The 22532-nt window shown below is 44.9% G+C and overlaps 1 protein-coding gene across 1 annotated transcript; it reads right to left on the bottom strand.

Annotated features, from left to right (window-relative positions):
• Positions 1-14115: 14115 nt before the first annotated feature.
• LOC122913314 (cationic amino acid transporter 3-like) lies at positions 14116-21851 on the bottom strand. Its single transcript, XM_044260078.1, is given in 12 exon segments — positions 14116-14237; positions 14404-14512; positions 14803-14969; positions 15145-15351; positions 15538-15636; positions 15726-15865; positions 16012-16234; positions 16398-16510; positions 16704-16926; positions 17646-17792; positions 18234-18607; positions 21832-21851. Coding segments are annotated over 11 exon segments (1923 nt in total). The 5' UTR covers position 18607; positions 21832-21851.
• Positions 21852-22532: the final 681 nt, after the last annotated feature.

Here is a 22532-nt window from a genome sequence, read left to right as displayed (position 1 = left end):
AAAGTAAAACCATGCAGCTTCACTAGACACTCACTAGAATAGTTAACATTAAAATCACATATGAGCCTGGCACTTTGTTGGGTGGTCACATGCGATCTGTTCAGGAAGGAATGGGACCAGTACTCGGGACCTCCACCAGATCCTGGAGGTCCTGCAGCAGGGGCAAAGAGGTGATGCTTAAGGAGGGCAAGTGACTGTGTCCTGTGGGAGGGGCCAGGGCCCAGGATCCAGTCCTGGAAGAGTTGAGGGAGCTGTTAGACTCAGGATGGGCCTAAGCCATCTGAAGTTGTCAGGCCTGGAGAGAAGGGTGTCGGTCCTTTTGTGGAAAGAACTAGAGCCCACAGGAGTGAGTTGAGAAGCAGGAAGAGGGGTGGAAGGGCCTGGTGTTGGGGGGAGGAATGGCTAGTGCTCAAACAGGTCCTAGGAGACTCAAGGAGAGTCCAGGGTAGCCTTCGAGAGCTGGAAGACTTGAATGCTCATGAGTGTGGCCTGGGAGACCTAAGGAGAGCCTTGGCACCATGCTAGCTGTGTGGTTAGAGCACAGAGGAGTGTCTCAGAGGTCAACAAGGATCCAGAGTCTGGGGTCCAAATAGGGCTTATGTGTGGTTTGCCCCAAGGTTGGGGTGCCAGTATCCATAGACTACAGGTGTGGGTGGGTACTGTCCTGAATAAATGGAGGAGGTGGAGGAGTAAGGAGAGGAGTATGGTGGGGAAAGGACATGAGGGGATAGAATTGGAAGGGTAGCATGGGGGCCATAAAGAGGAGGAACAGGGGGTCACAGTGGAGATAACACCGACAGACTGGAAGCCCCAGGGGAGATGCAGGACACTGTCTGGACACACAAGGGTGATCCACAGAAGGAAACCAGCAGATTGTATGTCCATCAGGACTCCTAGTTCAAGGAACAAAAACCTATTGAAAGTAGCCAAAGGGAGTAGGGTGGGGAGAAAAAAAAATTGGCTTGTACAGAGGAGTCACTGTGATATAGCCTCTACACAACACCTCAAGATACCCGCCCTGAGTTTGTGCTCTGCTTTCCTAGGGTAGCTTTTCTGCTGACGCTGCACATGGTGGTCCTGACCATGCCAGGTTCATCATTCTTAGGACTCATAACACCAAGAGAAAGTCTCCCAGACCCTTCCACAGGTTTTGCAGAATGGAGTCTCGCTGACTGACTAGTTCATGAATCTATCCTGGAAACTGCCCATGGCAGGATGGATTGGAAACATCTCAGTTGCCACCCAAGCCTTATAACCACCCTGGAGATCACCTAAAGCTTACAGACACAGGGTGGGGCTGGGAAACCTAATGCCAGGAGCCCTCACATACATCAGCCAGGTACCAGACACCAGAATCAGCAGCTCTCCACACCAGGCCAGGAATCAGAACATTCCTGCAACTAGATGAGGGCATGGATTCGGAAGTGGCTGACAACCCCTCTGCTGGTCTGTGTAGGGGCAGGAAGTGGAGGCAGCTTCTCAGCTCTTCTGTCCCTCTTCAGTTTTAAAATCACCCTTACAGAGCAGTACAATCCTGGATTGGAGATGAAAGGAGGTCCATAAAAGCCAAGAGTTTAAGTCGCTAGTCACATGGTGCACCCTTAGCCTGGCCTCCTTTTCTGTTTACGGGTGCTCCAGAGTTCATCATAAAATTGCAACTTCCAATTTACACAGAACATTCCTGTACGCCACTAATCCATCAAGGATTAGAAGCATATGCTGTATGAATGCCCTGTGTAATTTTCTAACACCATATTTTATACTTCTGACACGTCCGTCTGAAAGTGGCCCATTTTATGGGACTCCAGCACACACTGTATTACTTTGTTTGCCACGTCCTGCACTCAGTTCAGATTCTTTTTCCTAGTGCTAGCACTGCTTACCTGAAAATCACCAAAGTTCCCAGTATTGTCCTACTCAACAAAGGTTTCCATTTTTGGCCTGGGAGCCAGTCCCATCTCAGTATTTCATACTCTAAATTTGACTTCCATTTCCTTTACAACAAAGCTCCCTATTTGTTCCACAATTTCAACATTAAAAACCTTCAAACTCTGCTTTCTTTGGACTCTTCTCTTAATCTAGTTTTGAAGAGTGCAGTCTCCCAGCAGTTCCCACTCTGGCATCAGAGTTCTGGCAAGTTTTTTTCTTGCTGCATATCAAAGTGTCAGTACATAACCCTTGCTTCAGGCTCAGTTGTTGAAAGACTGAGGTCTAAGGCATCTTGTTGCAGCTCTATCTGTTACATCACTATTCCTTTGCTTCTGGTGCATATCCAAAACTGAAGTTTCTACTGGTTCAGTAGTTTATTGTCTGCGTTCTCCATTAGAGTGTGAGTTCTTGAATCCCGTGACCTGCCTTGGCTTGCTCACCTCTGACTCCTTACCCCTTTGAACAGTGAGAACCATATACATTGTAGGCAGTCAAGAAATGTTTGTTTCACAAATGAATTTTGTTGAGCCTCATTAATGCATGAATTGCTGATTGTCTTCTATATGAGTATAAGACATACTTTATCATTAAGGATATGTCTAAAACGGACTGCAAGACTTCATGAGGTCTCATGGCAGGGAGGAATGATACAAGGTGCTGAAAGAAAAGGCTGCCAACCAAGAATTCTTTATCTCTCAAAACTGTCCTTCAGAAACAAGAGAGAGGGGCACCTGGGTGGCTCAGTGGGTTAAACCTCTGCCTTTGGTTCAGGTCATGGTCCCAGGGTCCTGGGATCAAGTCCTGCATCAGGCTCTCTGCTCAGCAGGGATCCTTCTTCCCCCTCTCCCTCTGCCTGCCTTTCTGCCTGCTTGTGATCTCTCTCTCTGTGTCAAGTAAATAAAATCTTAAAAAAAAAAGAAATTAAGACAAAAGGAAAAGGAGTTTGCTTGCTAACAGATCTGCCCTATAAGAAATACCGAAGAGTAGTCCTTCAGGCTGAAACAAAAGGACCTTCAACCATAATTTGAAGGCATATAAAGAAACAGTAACTACTCAGGTAAATAGAAAACACAGTGAGTGATACGCCTTTTGTTTGTAATCCCTCTTATTTCCTACGTGATTTAAAGGATAAATGCATAAGAAATGATGAGTCTGTGTTAATGGCACTACATGTCTGAAGCTGTTAACTGACCATGATAAGCAGGCATTGGGTAAGAGCTAAGTGGGAGCACAGTGTCTCTGTTACTGATTCTAGTAATCTAATCAAACTAGATTGTTACAAACATAAGATGTCAGTTATAATTGCCATGGTAATCACTAAGAAAATATCTTTATAAGTATGAATTCCTCATCCACTAGGTAGCTGAAGTGGCTACATTAATCAGACAAAACAGGCCTCAAGTCTAAAACTTCTGTAGGAAACAAAGGATATCGTATATTAATATACTGGGTTCATATACCAACTATATACACATCAAAGGAACCTTCAAATGCATGAAATGAACGTTGATCACCAAAGAAACAGTTCTACAGTCATAGTTAAAGATTTCAGTACCCCCACTTTCAACCACAGTTAGAACACCTGGATGAGAGATTGATTTGAAAAAATAGAAGACCGGCACCTGGGTGGCTCAGTCAGTTAAGCAACCAACAATTGATTTTGGCTCCACACTGAGCAAGGGGTCTGCTTAAGGATTCTCTCTCTCCCTTTGCCCTCCCTTGTTCATCCACTCACATGCATGCCCTTCCCCCACCTCCCCATCTCTCCCTAAAATAAATCCTATAAAACTCCCTCTGCACCTCCCCTTGCTCACACACTCTCACATAAATAAATAAGTCTATTTAAAAATAAGGAGACTGCTTCTCCCTCTCCAGCTCCCCTGTGCTTGTGTTCCCTCTCTCTCTCTGTCATAAATAAATAAATTCTTTTAAAAAATAAAAATATAAAAATAACAAAAAATAAAAGACCACTGTACAGACTCAAGTAGACCTAACAGACACAGCACCACCAGCAACAGAATACACACAGAACCTTCTCCAGGATAGATCATGTTAGGCCACAAAGCAAGCTCAACAAACTGAAAAGTAGGGCATCCTAGCATCTTGTCCAACCACAAGGGAAATCAAATGAGAAATCAACAGAAAGAGAAGAAAATGCTATGTGGAGATTAAACCACACTACAACAAACAGGTCAAAGAAGAGCTCACAAGGAAACTAGAAAACAGGAGTAAAAATCAAGATAAGTGGGATGCTGTGAAAGCAGTGCTCAGAAGGACACTTAGAGCAGTAAACACCTGTGTGTGAAAAGATAGGAAACCAGGAAAAGAAGAGCAGACTAAACACAAAGCTAGCAGAAGGAAGAAAATAGCAGGGACTGGAGTGGAGGAAAAATGAAATAGAGAATAGAAAAATGGCACAAAGGGGGACCTGGGTGGCTCAGTTGGTTAAGCGTCCGACTCTTGATCTGAGCTCAGGTCTTGATCTCAGGGTTGTGAGTTCAGCCCCTGTTGGGCTCCATGCCCATGGGTATGGAGCCTACTTTAAAAAATAAATAAGAGAGGTACAAAGAATTAACGGAACAAAAAATTGATTCTTTGGGGGAAAAAAATCAGCAAAATTGACGAGGCTTTGACCAGGTTAAGAGAAGAAAGTAATAAAGTAATTATCCAAAGAAAAGCCAGAGATCACTAGCAATGCTTCTAATCTCTTCTAGGCATAGGTGGCTAAAGTGAAGGTCCTCCAAACCCAGGGTCAATCTGAGCTCATCAACACAGCACATGCACGAACACACCTGAACACATTCTGTTCCTGCAAACCCATGGTTGCCAAGATTTGTCTACCAAGAACCAAATAGTAAATACGGCTTTGCAGGCCACATGTGCTCATCCTCTTTTTTTTTTTTTTAACAAGTTTTTAAAAATAAAAAGTACTCTTAGTCTCTAGACCATACAAAAATAGGTCCACAAGCAGTATTGGGGCCATGGACTATAGATTACCTGACTGCTGCACTAAACCAACATTTGAGCATGGGAGAAAATTCTAGAACAGCATTATCCAGTGTGGTAGCCAGTAGCTTCATACCACCATTGGGCTCTTGAAATGTGGCTAGGTGGTAAACTAAGTGTAGAATATGTACTAGGATTTGCAGACTGTCCAGAAATAAAAAAGTAAAATATTTCATTAATAATTTTTACATGTATTACATGTTGAAATAACATTTTGGATACACTGAGCTAAATAAAATCTATTACTAAAATTAATTTCACCTGTTTTTTGCCTTTTTTAAAGAAGATTTTATTTACTTACTTGACAGAGATCACAAGTAGGCAGAGAGGCAGACAGAGAGAGGGGGAAACAGGCTCCCTGCTGAGCAGAGAGCCCAATGCGGGGCTCAATCCCAGGACCCTGGGATCATGACCCGAGCCTAAGGCAGAGGCTTTAACCCACTGAGCCACCCAGGGGCCCCGCCTTTTTTTTTTTTTTTTTTTTAACATGATACTAGAACACTTAAATTACCTATGTGGCTCTCTTTAGGTCTGTTTGGACAGCACTATACTCTGCTGCTGCAGTTTGGCGAAATTTGCCAAAACTTTTAAGTGTATATGGTCTGACTCAGCCTTTCCACTTATAAGAATATATTATTTTTATACCATTACACATATCACCTTTCCAGAGAACCTCCTCTTATTCTCAGGGTCTCCTTGGTGAAAATTACATTGATCATTGACTTCCCCTGGAGAGTTGGGGGAAGGGGGATTGTGTGGTTTGATTATGTTCTGATTCCTTTTGTCACGAACACTTTATGGATAGCACTGTTGCCTATGGCAGCCCTCTAGGATGCACATGTATCTGGTTGTCCCATGTTAGTGGTGACAATGGTAATCAACCTTTTTCCATCAGACTTTCATCTTAATTTGTCCCATTAACCAATGCTGCCCTAGCCCTATCATTTCCCTAGGACTTGCAGAATGTTGCTATTTCTAATGCTGCTAATCCTCCACCTACATTTTTAAATTCACTGAATGACTTTGCTACTCCATTTCTTTGACCTCCATCCCTGCAATGGTCACTCTCCCTGAGTCATTCACTCCACAGACAATTCTGTCCTTGACTATTACCAACATCTTTAGCATCTAGAATCTCAGTTTCACGCATTGTGTTCTACTGTCTTGTCTTATTCCACCCAACGGCACCCACTGATCAACCACCATTACTTCCCACACTGCCCCCACTTCTGGAAATGCTGTTTTCTTCAACTCAACAACTTTCTTCATCAGCCTCTCTAGGAGTACCACAGAAATGCAAAGAAAAATTACCTCTTTGGGGCGCCTGGGTGGCTCAGTGGATTAAAGCCTCTGCCTTCGGCTCAGGTCATGATCCCAGGGTCCTGGGATTGAGCCCCGCATCGGGCTCTCTGCTCAGCGGGGAGCCTGCCCCCCCCATCTCTACCTGCCTCTGCCTACTTGTGATCTCTCTCTCTGTCAAATAAATAAATAAAATCTTGGGGGAGGAGTCAAGATGGCGGAGAAGTAGCAGGCTGAGACTACCTCAGCTAGCAGGAGATCAGCTAGAGATCTTATCTAAAGATTGCAAACACCTGCAAATCCATCGGCAGATCGAAGAGAAGAAGTACAGCAATTCTAGAAACAGAAAAACAACCACTTTCTGAAAGGTAGGACTGGCGGAGAAGTGAATCCAAGCGACGGGAAGATAGACCCCGGGGGGAGGGGCCGGCTCCCGGCAAGCGGTGGAGCAACGGAGCACAAAATCGGGACTTTTAAAAGTCTGTTCCGCTGAGGGACATCGCTCCGGAGGCTAAACCGGGGCGAAGCCCACACGGGATCGGCGTGACCTCAGGTCCCGCGGGGTCACAGAAGGATCGGGGGTGTCTGAGTGTCGCAGAGCTTGCGGATATTGGAACGGGAAAGCCGGCTGCAGAGACAGAGCCGACAGTAAGCTCGCAGCTCGGAGTTGCCTTGAACCGGTCGCAAGCTCGGTGAGCTCGGAGCGCGGCCGGAGGTCAGGCAGACGCGAGTTACTAGGAGCTGTTCGCTGAGGGCGCACTGGGGAGCGGGGCCCCGGGCTCTCGGCTCCTCCGGGTCGGAGACCAAGAGGCCGCCATTTGTGTTCCCGTCCTCCGGAACTCTACGGAAAGCGCTCAGGGAACAAAAGCTCCTGAAACAAAGCCGAGCAGATCACTCAGCCCGGCCCCTGGTAAGGGTGGTGTAATTCCGCCTGGGGCAAAGACACTTGAGAATCACTACACCAGGCCCCTCCCCCAGAAGATCAACAAGAAATCCAGGCAAGACCAAGTTCACCTACCAAGGAGTGCAGTTTCAATACCAAGGAGAGAGCAGCAGAATTCCAGAGGAGGAGAAAACAAACCACGGAACTCATGGCTTTCTGCCTGTGATTTTTTAGTCTTGCAGTTTATTTTTTTTTCTTTTTCATTTATTTTCTCTTCTTCTGCTAAAATTTTTTATAATTTTACCCTTTCCTTTTTTAACATTTTTTAACTAGATTATCTAATATATATATATTTTGCTTTTTTATACTTTTCTTTATTCATTTTCTTTTTTTTAATTCTTTTTTTTTCTTTCTTTCTTTTTGAACCTCTTTTTATCCCCAAATCAGAAGAGATCCTAATCTCTTCAATCCTTTTTTTTTCTTAACTCTTTTTTAAATTCTTGATTGAATTTTTAATTCAATCTCTTTTTTTTAATTCTTTTTTTCTTTTTTTTCTTTCTTTCTTTTTGAACCTCTTTTTATCCCCAAATCAGAAGAGATCCCAATCAGAAGAGATTGGGAGATCCCAATCAAAGGAGATCCCAATCAGAGGAGATCCCTCACCCAATCGTGAGGGGGGAGAAACCCCCCCGCATGATTTGGGATCTCTTCTGATTTGGTTAAAGCATATTTTCCTGGGATTGTTGCCACCCTTTTAGTATTTTACTTGCTCCTTCATATACTCTTAGCTGGACAAAATGACAAGGCGGAAAAATTCACCGCAAAAAGAAGAACAAGAGGCAGTACCGAAGGCTAGGGACCTAATCAATACAGACATTGGTAATATGTCAGATCTAGAGTTCAGAATGACCATTCTCAAGGTTATAGCCGGGCTTGAAAAAGGCATGGAAGATATTAGAGAAACCCTCTCCAGAGATATAAAAGCCCTTTCTGAGGAAATAAAAGAACTAAAATCTAACCAAGTTGAAATCAAAAAAGCTATTAATGAAGTTCAATCAAAAATGGAGGCTCTCACTGCTAGGATAAATGAGGCAGAAGAAAGAATTAGCGATATAGAAGACCAAATGACAGAGAATAAAGAAAATGAGCAAAAGAGGGACAAACAGCTACTGGACCATGAGGGGAGAATTCGAGAGATAAGTGACACCATAAGACGAAACAACATTAGAATAATTGGGATTCCAGAAGAAGAAGAAAGAGAGAGGGGAGCAGAAGGTATACTGGAGAGAATTATTGGGGAGAATTTCCCCAATATGGCAAAGGGAACGAGCATCAAAATTCAGGAGGTTCAGAGAACGCCCCTCAAAATCAATAAGAATAGGCCCACACCCCGTCACCTAATAGTAAAATTTACAAGCCTTAGTGACAAAGAGAAAATCCTGAAAGCAGCCCGGGAAAAGAAGTCTGTAACATACAATGGTAAAAGTATTAGATTGGCAGCTGACTTATCCACAGAGACCTGGCAGGCCAGAAAGAGCTGGCATGACATTTTCAGAGCACTAAATGAGAAAAACATGCAGCCAAGAATACTATATCCAGCTAGGCTATCATTGAAAATAGAAGGAGAGATTAAAAGCTTCCAGGACAAACAAAAACTGAAAGAATTTGCAAACACCAAACCAGCTCTACAGGAAATACTGAAAGGGGTCCTCTAAGCAAAGAGAGAGCCTACAAGTGGTAGATCAGAAAGGAACAGAGACAATATACAGTAACAGTCACCTTACAGGCAATACAATGGCACTAAAATCATATCTCTCAATAGTTACCCTGAATGTTAATGGGCTAAATGCCCCAATCAAAAGACACAGGGTATCAGAATGGATAAAAAAACAAAACCCATCTATATGTTGCCTCCAAGAAACTCATTTTAAACCCGAAGACACCTCCAGACTTAAAGTGAGGGGGTGGAAAAGAATTTACCATGCTAATGGACATCAGAAAAAAGCAGGAGTGGCAATCCTTATATCAGATCAATTAGATTTTAAGCCAAAGACTATAATAAGAGATGAGGAAGGACACTATATCATACTCAAAGGGTCTGTCCAACAAGAAGATCTAACAATTTTAAATATCTATGCCCCCAACGTGGGCACAGCCAACTATATAAACCAATTAATAACAAAATCAAAGAAACACATCAACAATAATACAATAATAGTAGGGGACTTTAACACTCCCCTCACTGAAATGGACAGATCATCCAAGCAAAAGATCAACAGGGAAATAAAGGCCTTAAATGATACACTGGATGAGATGGACATCACAGATATATTCAGAACATTTCATCCCAAAGCAACAGAATACACATTCTTCTCTAGTGCACATGGAACATTCTCCAGAATAGATCACATCCTCGGTCCTAAATCAGGACTCAACCGGTATCAAAAGATTGGGATCATTCCCTGCATATTTTCAGACCACAATGCTCTGAAGCTAGAACTCAACCACAAGAGGAAGTTAGGAAAGAACCCAAATACATGGAGACTAAACAGCATCCTTCTAAAGAATGAATGGGTCAACCGGGAAATTAAAGAAGAATTGAAAAAAATCATGGAAACAAATGATAATGAAAATACAACGGTTCAAAATCTGTGGGACACAACAAAGGCAGTCCTGAGAGGAAAATATATAGCGGTACAAGCTTTTCTCAAGAAACAAGAAAGGTCTCAGGTACACAACCTAACCCTACACCTAAAGGAGCTGGAGAAAGAACAAGAAAGAAACCCTAAGCCCAGCAGAAGAAGAGAAATCATAAAGATCAGAGCAGAAATCAATGAAATAGAAACCAAAAAAACAATAGAAAAAATCAACCAAACTAGGAGCTGGTTCTTTGAAAGAATTAATAAAATTGATAAACCCTTGGCCAGACTTATCAAAAAGAAAAGAGAAAGGACCCAAATAAATAAAATCATGAATGAAAGAGGAGAGATCACAACTAACACCAAAGAAATACAAACTATTATAAGAACATACTATGAGCAACTCTACGCCAACAAATTTGACAATCTGGAAGAAATGGATGCATTCCTAGAAACATATAAACTACCAAAATTGAACCAGGAAGAAATAGAAAGCCTGAACAGACCCATAAGCAGTAAGGAGATTGAAACAGTCATTAAAAATCTCCAAACAAACAAAAGCCCAGGGCCAGATGGCTTCCCGGGGGAATTCTACCAAACATTTAAAGAAGAACTAATTCCTATTCTCCTGAAACTGTTCCAAAAAATAGAAATGGAAGGAAAACTCCCAAACTCATTTTATGAGGCCAGCATCACCTTGATCCCAAAACCAGACAAGGATCCCATCAAAAAAGAGAGCTATAGACCAATATCCTTGATGAACACAGATGCAAAAATTCTCACCAAAATACTAGCCAATAGGATTCAACAGTACATTAAAAGGATTATTCACCACGACCAAGTGGGATTTATCCCAGGGCTGCAAGGTTGGTTCAACATCCGCAAATCAGTCAATGTGATACAACACATCAATAAAAGAAAGAACAAGAACCATATGATACTCTCAATAGATGCTGAAAAAGCATTTGACAAAGTACAGCATCCCTTCCTGATCAAAACCCTTCAAAGTGTAGGGATAGAGGGCACATACCTCAATATCATCAAAGCCATCTATGAAAAACCCACTGCAAATATCATTCTCAATGGAGAAAAACTGAAAGCTTTTCCACTAAGGTCAGGAACACGGCAGGGATGTCCATTATCACCACTGCTATTCAACATAGTACTAGAAGTCCTAGCCTCAGCAATCAGACAACAAAAGGAAATTAAAGGCATCCAAATCGGCAAAGAAGAAGTCAAATTATCACTCTTCGCAGATGATATGATACTCTATGTGGAAAACCCAAAAGACTCCACTCCAAAACTGCTAGAACTTATACAGGAATTCAGTAAAGTGTCAGGATATAAGATCAATGCACAGAAATCAGTTGCATTTCTCTACACCAAAAACAAGACAGAAGAAAGAGAAATTAAGGAGTCAATCCCATTTACAATTGCACCCCAAACCATAAGATACCTAGGAAAAACCTAACCAAAGAGGTTAAGAATCTATACTCAGAAAACTATAAAGTACTCATGAAAGAAATTGAGGAAGACACAAAGAAATGGAAAAATGTTCCATGCTCCTGGATTGGAAGAATAAATATTGTGAAAATGTCTATGCTACCTAAAGCAATCTACACATTTAATGCAATTCCTATCAAAGTACCATCCATCTTTTTCAAAGAAATGGAACAAATAATTTTAAAATTTATATGGAACCAGAAAAGACCTCGAATAGCCAAAGGGATATTGAAAAACAAAGCCAAAGTTGGTGGCATCACAATTCCGGACTTCAAGCTTTATTACAAAGCTGTCATCATCAAGACAGCATGGTACTGGCACAAAAACAGACACATAGATCAATGGAACAGAATAGAGAGCCCAGAAATAGACCCTCAACTCTATGGTCAACTAATCTTCGACAAAGCAGGAAAGAATGTCCAATGGAAAAAAGACAGCCTCTTCAATAAATGGTGTTGGGAAAATTGGACAGCCACATGCAGAAAAATGAAATTGGACCATTTCCTTACACCACACACAAAAATAGATTCAAAATGGATTAAGGACCTCAATGTGAGAAAGGAATCCATCAAAATCCTTGAGGAGAACACAGGCAGGAACCTCTTCGACCTCAGCCGCAGCAACATCTTCCTAGGAACATCGCCAAAGGCAAGGGAAGCAAGGGCAAAAATGAACTTTTGGGATTTCATCAAAATCAAAAGCTTTTGCACAGCAAAGGAAACAGTTAACAAAACCAAAAGACAACCGACAGAATGGGAGAAGATATTTGCAAACGACATATCAGATAAAGGACTAGTGTCCAAAATCTATAAAGAACTTAACAAACTCAACACCCAAAGAACAAATAATCCAATCAAGAAATGGGCAGAGGACATGAACAGACACTTCTGCAAAGAAGACATCCAGATGGCCAACAGACACATGAAAAAGTGCTCCATATCACTCGGCATCAGGGAAATACAAATCAAAACCACAATGAGATATCACCTCACACCAGTCAGAATGGCTAAAATCAACAAGTCAGGAAATGACAGATGCTGGCGAGGATGCGGAGAAAGGGGAACCCTCCTACACTGTTGGTGGGAATGCAAGCTGGTGCAACCACTCTGGAAAACAGCATGGAGGTTCCTCAAAATGTTGAAAATAGAACTGCCCTATGACCCAGCAATTGCACTACTGGGAATTTACCCTAAAGATACAAACGTAGTGATCCAAAGGGGCACGTGCACCCGAATGTTTATAGCAGCAATGTCCACAATAGCCAAACTATGGAAAGAACCTAGATGTCCATCAACAGATGAATGGATAAAGAAGAAGTGGTATATATACACAATGGAATACTATGCAGCCATCAAAAGAAACGAAATCTTGCCATTTGCGACAACATGGATGGAACTAGAGCGTATCATGCTTAGCGAAATAAGTCAAGCGGAGAAAGACAACTATCATATGATCTCCCTGATATGAGGGAGTGGTGATGCAACATGGAGGCTTAAGTGGGTAGGAGAAGAATCCATGAAACAAGATGGGATAGGGAGGGAGACAAACCATAAGTGACTCTTAATCTCACGAAACAAACTGTGGGTTGCTGGGGGGAGGGGGGTTGGGAGAAGGGGGGTAGGGTTATGGACATTGGGGAGGGTATGTGCTTTTGGGTAAATTGGAAGGGGAGATGAACCATGAGAGACTATGGACTCTGAAAAACAATCTGAGGGGTTTGAAGTGGCGGGGGGGTGGGAGGTTGGGGTACCAGGTGGTGGGTATTGTGGAGGGCACGGCTTGCATGGAGCACTGGGTGTGGTGAAAAAATAATGAATACTGTTTTTCTGAAAATAAATAAATTGGGAAAAATAAATAAATAAATAAATAAATAAATAAATAAAATCTTTAAAAAAAAAAAAAGAAAGATGATCACTTACACGAGGTTATAAGTCAGTCATATCTCAATAAAGCTGGCAGGAAAATAAAAACAACCAGTTCTCTTGGGCATTTTGAAATGATCCACTTCATGTGATACTATGCTCTTTTTTAGTCTACTTTGTCTGACACTAACATAGCGATGCCAGCTTCCTGTTAGCACTTGCAAGATGTGTCTCTTCCTTTTGCTTCCAGTCTGTTAGGGCCCTAATTCTTTAAAAGATTATTTATTTATTTATTTATTTATTTTACAGAGACACAGCGAGAGAGGTAACACAAGCAGGGGGAGAGAGTGGGGGAGAACAGGCTTCCCATGGACCAGGGAGCCTGATGGCTCAATTCCAGGACCCTGTGATCATGACCTGAGCCAAAGGCAGACACTTAATGACTGAGCCACCCAGGCACCCTGGGGCCCTAACTTAATGTACAATTCTTCAGGGGCACCTGGCTGGCTCAGTTGGTAGAGCACACAAATTGTGATTGCAGAGTCATGAGTCTGAGCCCTGTGCTGGGGATAGAGAGTATTTTTTAACTAAATTTAAAAAATAAAAAGTTAAGTACAATTCTTGACACAATACAGAGGAGAAACCTGCATTTTCTTCCCATGTGGCAATCTGTGTTTTCGCTGGAAGTAGGCACAAGAAGGCACTTCTTACGTGCAGGTAATATTTTACCTTTCCTCTAGTTGCTGGTTACATTGTTGGTACCTTGTGAAAATTCATCCCACTGCACATTTATGAAGTATGCAACTTTTTTTATTTTATGCTTTCAAAGGTTTACTTAAAATTTAAACAAGATTAAGGGTATTTTTGTCCACTGGCAATAAATACAGTGCTCTAAACACATAGAGGCTCACTCCATAGAGGCTCAAAGTCTCCCTTGAAACAGAAGATACCTCCAGTGTACAGAGGAATTCCACACAGCATCTATTTCCTGTGGTTAAGCTAATTCGGCACTAGGGATGTTGTTGCCAAGAGTTTGGGAGCTTGAGGCAGGTGGCTATTGATCACAGTCCTTCTCCAAGCTGTGTCGGATCCCGTAACCAAAGTATATGGCAAATCCTAGTAGAAAAATGAGACAAATGATGGAAAAGTAGGCACTGCCCCCACTTAGAAGTGCCCAACAGGCCTTCTACCATGGCCTCTGAGACAGTTTTGGGGAAAGGCAGTAGGATGAGGATTGAGTGGTAGCCCTTGAGAAGCCTCTTTTCCCCAGAAAGCCACTTACCCATCACCATCCAGATGCCAAATCGGGCCCAGGTCCCAGCGGTCATCTGCATGATTAAGTAAACATTCACAAAGATGCTCAGCAGTGGGAGCACAGGCAAAGCAGGAACCTGTGGGCAACACGGCACAGATGTCTGAAGGGAGATCCCTGCCCCACCTAGGTGGGAAGAAAGACCCCAGTCCTACGCTGCACCTTCAGTGCCTACTCTTATCCCACTGAGTGCTCCCAAAGGAGTGGGTGTTGGTAAATGGAGGTAGCCAAGTACTGAATGCGAAACAATAGTTTCTTGTTTTAGCAACTGACCATTTTCTTCCCTGACCCAGCCAAGAGTGGTAGACTTCAAAGCATACAGAGTTCATTCACTCAGGGTAGAGAGTCTGGGGACAAAAGGTCACCTACCTTGAAGTGAAGAGGAATGGCGTTCTGGGGCTGTCTCCAGATGATGAAAGTGAGCCCAATAATGAGCAGCAGCAGCAGCACAGCCCCTGTGGTATACACCGGGTCTCCAGACAGCAGGTGGCTGGGCCATTGGGCCAGTATTAGGCCCAGGATCATCAGCAGGAGAGCTGCAAGGGTCAAGTTGGAGGACAACAGGTCCAACTCCAGAAGCCAAATATGTCAAGACACCCCACCCCAAAACTGCCCCATCTAGAAGGGCCACCGACTCCCTGAGCTTCCTCCTCAGCTGCCAAAGACACACTCCCACCCTCTCCCTCCACAGACAGAAACCCCACTGCTCACCAAACAGTAAGCTGCATGTGTAGACAATGCAGCCAGATTTCAGAGTTGGGGTGGTCTTGTCTGGGTTATGCAGACTGGGCGGAGCCTGCACCGTTCCTGCTTCAGGTACAGGTTGCAAAGAACCTGCTCGAGGTGCAGGCTTTATCTCAACTATTTCCACCCCTGTTTTCTTGTTCTTACTTAAATTCTCATCCGGCTGGTACCTGAATGAGAGGTATTAAGGCACTATGAACACCAGCCCCTGCTCATCCAATATCAGGCATCCTGATCCACCTTTTCCTACCCTGAGTGCTGTAGTATGCTTAGGAGGCAGCATGAAGCGGAAGAGGACTAGCTCCTCATCCAGTCCCCATGAGTCCAAGAACCCGCAGCCAAGATGCAGTGGAGTCTCAAGGACAAGAACAGAAAAGACCACCAGAGAGTAAGCAAGCAGGGTCCCAATTGACATGAGGTCCACAAGATCACTGAGCTCGAAGAGGAATGCCATGAGTGCTAGAATACGGTGGGGGAGGGGGATGAGGAACCACTGGAAATATGCAAGGTAAGGAAACTGATGAAAGGTGTGTGTTTTGTTTTCTCACCTGCAAAAGTTCCAGATGCTATGGTGGCCATGATGGGAGTGTGTGTGCGGGGATGAATCTGAGCGAGTCCCCGGAAAAGGAGCCCATCGTCTGCCATTGCATAGATCACTCAAGGTATGGGGAACATGGTACTCAGGAGGCTGGAGGAGAAAACCGGAATATACATGAGCTCTTGAAGGAGCAGAACAGACCCAAGTCAGCATGGGGTCAGATGTCTCTCTCATCTCTCAATCCCAAGGGCTGGGATACCTGAGAATCTCCCAGACAGGGAGAGGCAGACACTGACCTGGTTGAAAGAGCACAGAGGGTTCCAGCAGCCACGGCATATCTAGCAGGGGCCCATCCCACATGGAGAAATGCCTGCAGCAAGGGGCTGCCGGGATGAATCTGGTAGTAGGGCATCATGAGGGTGAGTGCCACCGAGACACCAAAATACGCCAAAAAATAGTTGAAGAGAGAGATTATGATGCTTAAGGGGATGGAACGCTGAGGATTACGAGCTTCTTCCCCTGTGGGACAGGTGGAGGTACTCAGTCAGGAAAACTCTGGGGTGAAGGCATAAATCCTCTTCCCTCTTCCACCTTCAGAAGCAGGCTACCCTCCTACCAATCTTCTGCCCAAGGGCAGCCCAAATGTGCCCAAACCCCTGATGGGGCAGAATGACCATGTTACCTGTAGTGGCGATGCAATCAAAACCAACAAATGCATAGAAACATGTCGCTGCTCCATGGAGAATCCCCTCAAAGCCAAAAGGCATAAAGCCTCCAGAGCCCAGAGGGCCCAAGCTGTGGTGAGAAGGAACAAGGAAGGACACAGGGGCCTATGTTCAGCCATCTCTACCGATGGCTCCGTCCATACCATAAGTCCTGGGTTCCATACCCCTTGCTCCCCGTGGGGATCCAGCCCACCATATTCCCTCTTTATTCCCCACCGTTCCCCAGTTGTACACCCCACACACTCTACCATGGCCAGGAGTACCCTCCTATCCTAGAAGTGTCATTGGATGCTGACATGGCCAGTTTGTAATCCTCTTCGGTGAGCTGCCAGTGGTGCAGATCTCCCTTCATGAAGCCAGAGAAGATGACAAAACTAAGAACTAAAAGGTTCACGTCCATGAACACCTTGGTAATCAGGGCCGACTCACTAGCTCCCAGGGCCAGAAGTCCTGTGGGGAAAATGGAATATCAAATATCCAAAATAACTAAACCCATATATACAGAAAGCAAACCGGTGGTTGCCAGGGGCTGGCGGGGACAGGGGATGGTATGAGGGTTCCTTCTGGGGATACTGGTGCTTTTGGGGTCTGGAAGGACATGGAAGGTGCATGACACTGGGCCCTCTGAGATGGTTAATTTCTTCTTATGGTCATCAGCTTGTGATATACACATGGGCCAAATCATCATGTCTTTCACCTTGAACTTGCACAATGTTATATGTCAATTAAATCTCCGTAAAGCTGGGAATAGTAAAATGAAGTGGTTAATTGGATGTTATGTGAATTTCACCTCTATTTAAAAAAAACCTTTGGTCTCAGTACCAAGGAAGAATCTTGTCAGTCTAAGTGAATGATTCTTGGCTGGGGGTGACTTTGTTCTCTGAGGGACATTTGGTGATACCTGGAGACGTTCTGACTGTCACAGTTTGAGGGGGGTGCCAATGGCATCTCGGAAGTAGAGGCCAACGTCCAACAATGATTCACACACACATACACACACACACACACACACCCCACACACCAAAGACACTGATCCAGCCCAGAATGTCAATAACGCCCAGGGACAGAAGCAGTGATCTAAGACTTGTCTTCCTGTCTCTCAACACAGACCCTCCCTTCCAGCGCTGCCCACCAGTCCAAACCAGCTCCCCCTCTATGCTCTGCTCTTCCCATCCTAGAGGACGCCAGCCTCACCAGTAAGCAGCAGCACAGGCCCGGCGCCAAGAAGTCCAGGTATGTGGCCAGCACATGGGTCACCTGCAGAGAGAAACCTCCCTTCAGGAGCTGAGAGACCTGGTTCCCAATCAAGTCGTTGAAGGTGGAGCTCCAGGCCCTGGCCACACTGGCAGCACCTGTAGGGGGAGGAGGAGGAAGGTTCACTGACAAACACAAACTGAGTTCCTACTATGCACCACAAGAGCTCTTTTTTGGGGGCGAAGGGGGACGGAAACCAGACAAAATGCCTAATCTCTAATAGTTTCCTTTCATGCGGTGGGGAGAGCAGACATAGAAGATTCATGAAATAGGTCAACTATTTAATACAGTCAGAAAGAGATTGAGGTTATCTCATGCAAGGAAACAGGGGGAAGGTGGAGGTCATGGGGGATGAGCCTTCCCAAACTTGTCTCCCTGTCTCCCACCAGAGCTCCGCCTCCCCGTGTCCTACAGTCCCTATTCCTTCCTGGTTCCCCAGTCCTGTTGTTCTAGGAAAGCAGGACGGAGTTCAGTAGAATGAAGTGTGGGGGTTTCCTGTACTATGGCCCAGCTCCCCCAACCTTCCCCTGACACCTCACCAATGACATAGGAGAGTACGAGGTTCCAACCAGTGATGAAAGCACACAACTGTCCAACTGTGACATAGCTGTAGAGATAGGCAGAACCGGAGCCTGGCACACGGGTCCCAAGCTCTGCATAGCAGAGCCCGGACAGCACGGAAGACAGGGCGGCCACAAGGAAGCAGATGGTGATGGCCGGCCTAGCTTTGTACTTGGCCACTTCGCCAGCCAGGATATACACACCCGCTCCCAGGGTGCTGCCCACGCCCAAGGCCACCAGATCGAGGGTGCTCAGGCACCAGGCCAAGCCACTCTCAACCCCCTTCCTCTGCCCCAGGAGCTGCCTGCACACCAGCTTCCGGCCAAACTGACAAATGTGGTGACGCAGCATCCTCGTGGAGTGGAGGAGAGGAAGAGGAGGCCAATATCTGCAAAGAAAAGGAGAGACCACCATCAAGAACATCCATCCCCCAGGGCTCTGGGAATCTATCCCCGGGGGCCCTGGGAGTCCTCGGATAGAAGACCCATCCCACAGAGTGGGGGTGGTAAGACAGACTTTGAGTATGTTGCAAAGTTTCTGGGAGGGTTACTTGAAAAGAAGCAAGCAAAACCTTGCAGGACATTTAAGTTTATCCCCATTAGCTGAGGGGACAAGAGCCCTGACCTCCAAAGCCAGACCATCCAGGTTCTCATATCAGCCATCTCGCTCTCCCACGAGCCACCTGCCACTCTTGGCCCTCCCCTCGGTAAAACAGGGGAAAGTCATCATGATGGTCATTACTCCCTGCCTCCCTTGTTATGTGTGAAGCAATGCTTGCTTTGAGGAATGGCAGAGAGCTCACACCCCAGGCATTTCTGCACCAAGGATCCTGATAACTTTGCCTCCTTCACCTGCAGAGCAAAATGCAACTGGAATTTTGAGCTGGGGCAGAATGAGACGGAATTTGCAGGGAGGGAGAGACTAGCCTGGCTGAGAGAGAGCAGGAAACCTGAGTGACCTCCCAGTTGCCTGGAGGTAGGGAGGACTGACCTTCCCTCCAAGGCAGAAGAGACAGACCTGCCATCTGCTCCTTTGGGGCAAGGGAAGGTCTCCTCACTGCTCTGCAGGGCGAAACTGAGCCAGCCAACACCAGTATTGTCAAGGGTTTCCACCGATGATAATCCAAAGGACAAGATCAGGGTGTTGGTGAAGAGCAGTACTTCTTCCTTCCCTAATGCTGCAGACCTAATGCTGCCGATGAATCATGCCCCGTTACCAAGCATGTAAGAGGGTCCAGCTGCTGTGGGTAAGATGCAGCTCTTCAAACAATTAAAATGGAACAACCGTATGACCCAGCAATTCCACTTCAGGGTGTATCTATCCAAAAGAAAGTAGAACGGTGGTTGCCATGGGTTCAAGGGAGCGACGGTAAGCATTGTTTGATGGGTACAGAGTTTTTTCCCCCAAGATGAAGAGTCCTGGAGATGGGTTGCACAATGTACATTTAAGAAACGGTTTAAGGCAATAAATTTTATGTGTATTTTACCACCATTTTTTAAAAAAATGCTGCTGATAGGGCACCTGGGTGGCTCAGTTGGTTAAGCATCTGCCTTTGGCTCAGGTCATGATCTCGGGGTCCTGGAATCGAGTCCCGCATTGGGCTCCCTGCTCAGCAAAGAGTAGGCTTCGCCCTCTCCCTCTGCCCCTCCACCTGCTTGAGCTCTTGCTCTCAAACAAATAAATAGAATCTATAAATAAATAAATGAAATGCTGCCGAAGCTAATAACGGAGGCAGCCTCATTGCGCTGTTGTGCATACCAAACGAATGACCAGATGTGAGGCTAAAATCACAACCCCCTTGTAAGGTTTAATCTCTAATACTGTTTGAACACAAGTCAAAGAAAGCGAGTCTAAGAGCTTCCAGACACCTGTCCAGTCTTTCCCACCCAGGGAAGCACACACAGCACCACGCTCCTCCTTCCATGTGGAAAACAGGTCCTACCACCCTCCAGCCGGAGCCTGGCCAAGCAACCCCACACTTGGGTTGCAGGTCTCTTTAAGAGTATCTGCACGGTGCACCTGGATCCCTTAGGGAAAAAGGGCCACTGGCTTACCAGGTGGTGGGAGCAGACCCTGGAGCATGGGGTCTGTCAGCAGAGCAGAGTTCTGCCGAGCTGGGCTGGAGCGGGTTGGGCTCTAACACCTGGAGCTGGGAGCCCACAGGCAGGAAAGACAACTTGGATTGCCTGGTAGGTGGGGTGGCATGGGTAGGGCAGGGCGCCTCCGCAGCAATGCTGTCTGACAGGGACACTCCGTGGTTCCACAGAGTTTTTTTAAAGACCTTTTTTTCAATTGTGGTCAAATACACATAACTTAAAATTTGTCTTCTGAGCCATTTTTAAGTGTATGGTTCAGTCGTGTAAGTGTATGGTACGGTCATATTTTGTACAACTGTCACCAGCGTCCGTCTCCAGAAAGCTTCCTCTTGCAGAACTGAAACTCTGTCCCCATTAAACAATTCGCACGTCCCCCTCCCCCAGCTCATGGCAGTCACCATTCAGCTTATTCAAGTTTCTGTCTCTGAGAGGTTGACCTCTAGGTGCTTCATAGAGGTAGAATCAAACAATAATTTTCCTTTTCAGTTAGTCTTCACTTATTCCTAAATCATCAAAATGTGCTTGTACATTGTCTTCTAAAAACATACTGTTCTGCCTTCTGACTTTAGGTTTATAAGTCATTCATACTGGATTTTTGTGTATGGGGAAATACAGGGTCAAGGTCAGTTGGTTATGCCCTAATGTGTGGCAAGGGGGGATTTCATTTTGCAGATCTGATTCTTAAAGGATGTATGAAGATTTATCTGTAAGTGTCTACCATGACGCTATGGGGAATGTCTTAAATAGTCTTGATTAACACAGATCCTTAATTTTAATATAAGAAAATGTTTCAGCCTTTTTCCTTTATGGTTAATATTTTTGCCTTCTGTTTAAGAGATGTTTGCCTAGTCCTGAAGTCAGGAAGTTCTTCTGTAAGCTTTCGTGTCCTGCCTTTCACATTTAAGTCCTACAATCAACTAGAATTAATTTTGTGCATAGGGTGAGGTAGAGGTCCAATACCTTTTTTCCTCACGTGGATATTCAGTTGTCCCAGCACCGCTTACTGGGAAGACCGTCCTTCCCCTTTCCCACAGTGTTTTTTTCAAACAGCTCACCATAACAAATTAGTGGATCATGAAATTAGTGTATTGGTTATGTTCAGATTTTGGGAAACGTAGGCAGAATAGATTAGAAACATCAAAGCACAACTGTCCAAGTTTGTATATTGGGTCATGTTGAAAAATATATTTGTTATTAGGAGACCCAGACAAGACTCTGAAAGCCATGATATACAGGCTCAGTGGTCAGTGTGTTCCATGCTCCCGTGAACTCTGTTCAACCAAGGTGTTTTCCAGCAACCAAGGTGCTTCTTTGAGTACAGAACCTGTCCACTCTAGGGGCTCTATCAATGCAAGCTTGACCCCATCCCACAGATTTCCTCAGAGTCTCCAAGGCCCCCAAACCCTTTAGGATAATCCCTGAGGACCCCTGCCTCCAGATCACATTCAGAGTTCTGTAAGCTGGATCATGCTGACCACACTCCAGGGCCTTTACTGAAACCCACTGAAGAGCCTCTGGGATGGATCCATTTTTCTTTCTTTCCATCCTCCTACAGAGTTCTTGATCTTTCCTCTTTCTTCCAATCTCTTCACTTCTACTTCCCATCTCCTTTACTTCTTCTGGGAATACCTAGCTAGGGGCAAGTGTGGAGGGGTCCTCTTCATTTCATCTGAGATGAAGAGATGTGCACCAAATGTTGCTGCCTGGCGGCAGCTGCCTCCTAAAAAATAAGGAAAACTCTCCAGGTGCAGCCCATGCTCTCCACATTCTCCAGTCCTGGTCTACTAGGTGATGAACTCCATCCAGAGACAAGAGAGGCATAAAAGCTGTTGCAGGAAGAACAGCAGTAAATACTTGGATGGTGAGTCAAGGTCAGTATGACCAAGACCAAGGCAAATCTATACCTCCCACCCCAGACACCACCTCCCTCCACACATGCCTTTCCTGCCTCCATTTCTGCAGATGCTGCTGTCTGTTTCATAGCCACAGGATCCCTGCAGGCCAGCCTGGGAACTACCAGACCTCATGTTTTGTTCCAGTTCCACAATACATAACACCCTATCCCTGGCTTTTTAGAAAAAAAAAATTTTGTGTTATTTCTTTTTGTTTTAGCCCTGGTAGTTTTTTTTTTTTTTAAGATTTTATTTATTTATTTGACAGAGAGAGATCACAAGTAGGCAG

This window comes from Neovison vison, chromosome 7 (assembly GCF_020171115.1).
Source record: "Neovison vison isolate M4711 chromosome 7, ASM_NN_V1, whole genome shotgun sequence".
NCBI lineage: Eukaryota > Metazoa > Chordata > Mammalia > Carnivora > Mustelidae > Neogale > Neogale vison.
The sequence above is the reverse complement of the archived record's forward strand: the minus strand, read 5'-3'. Positions and strand labels throughout refer to the sequence as shown.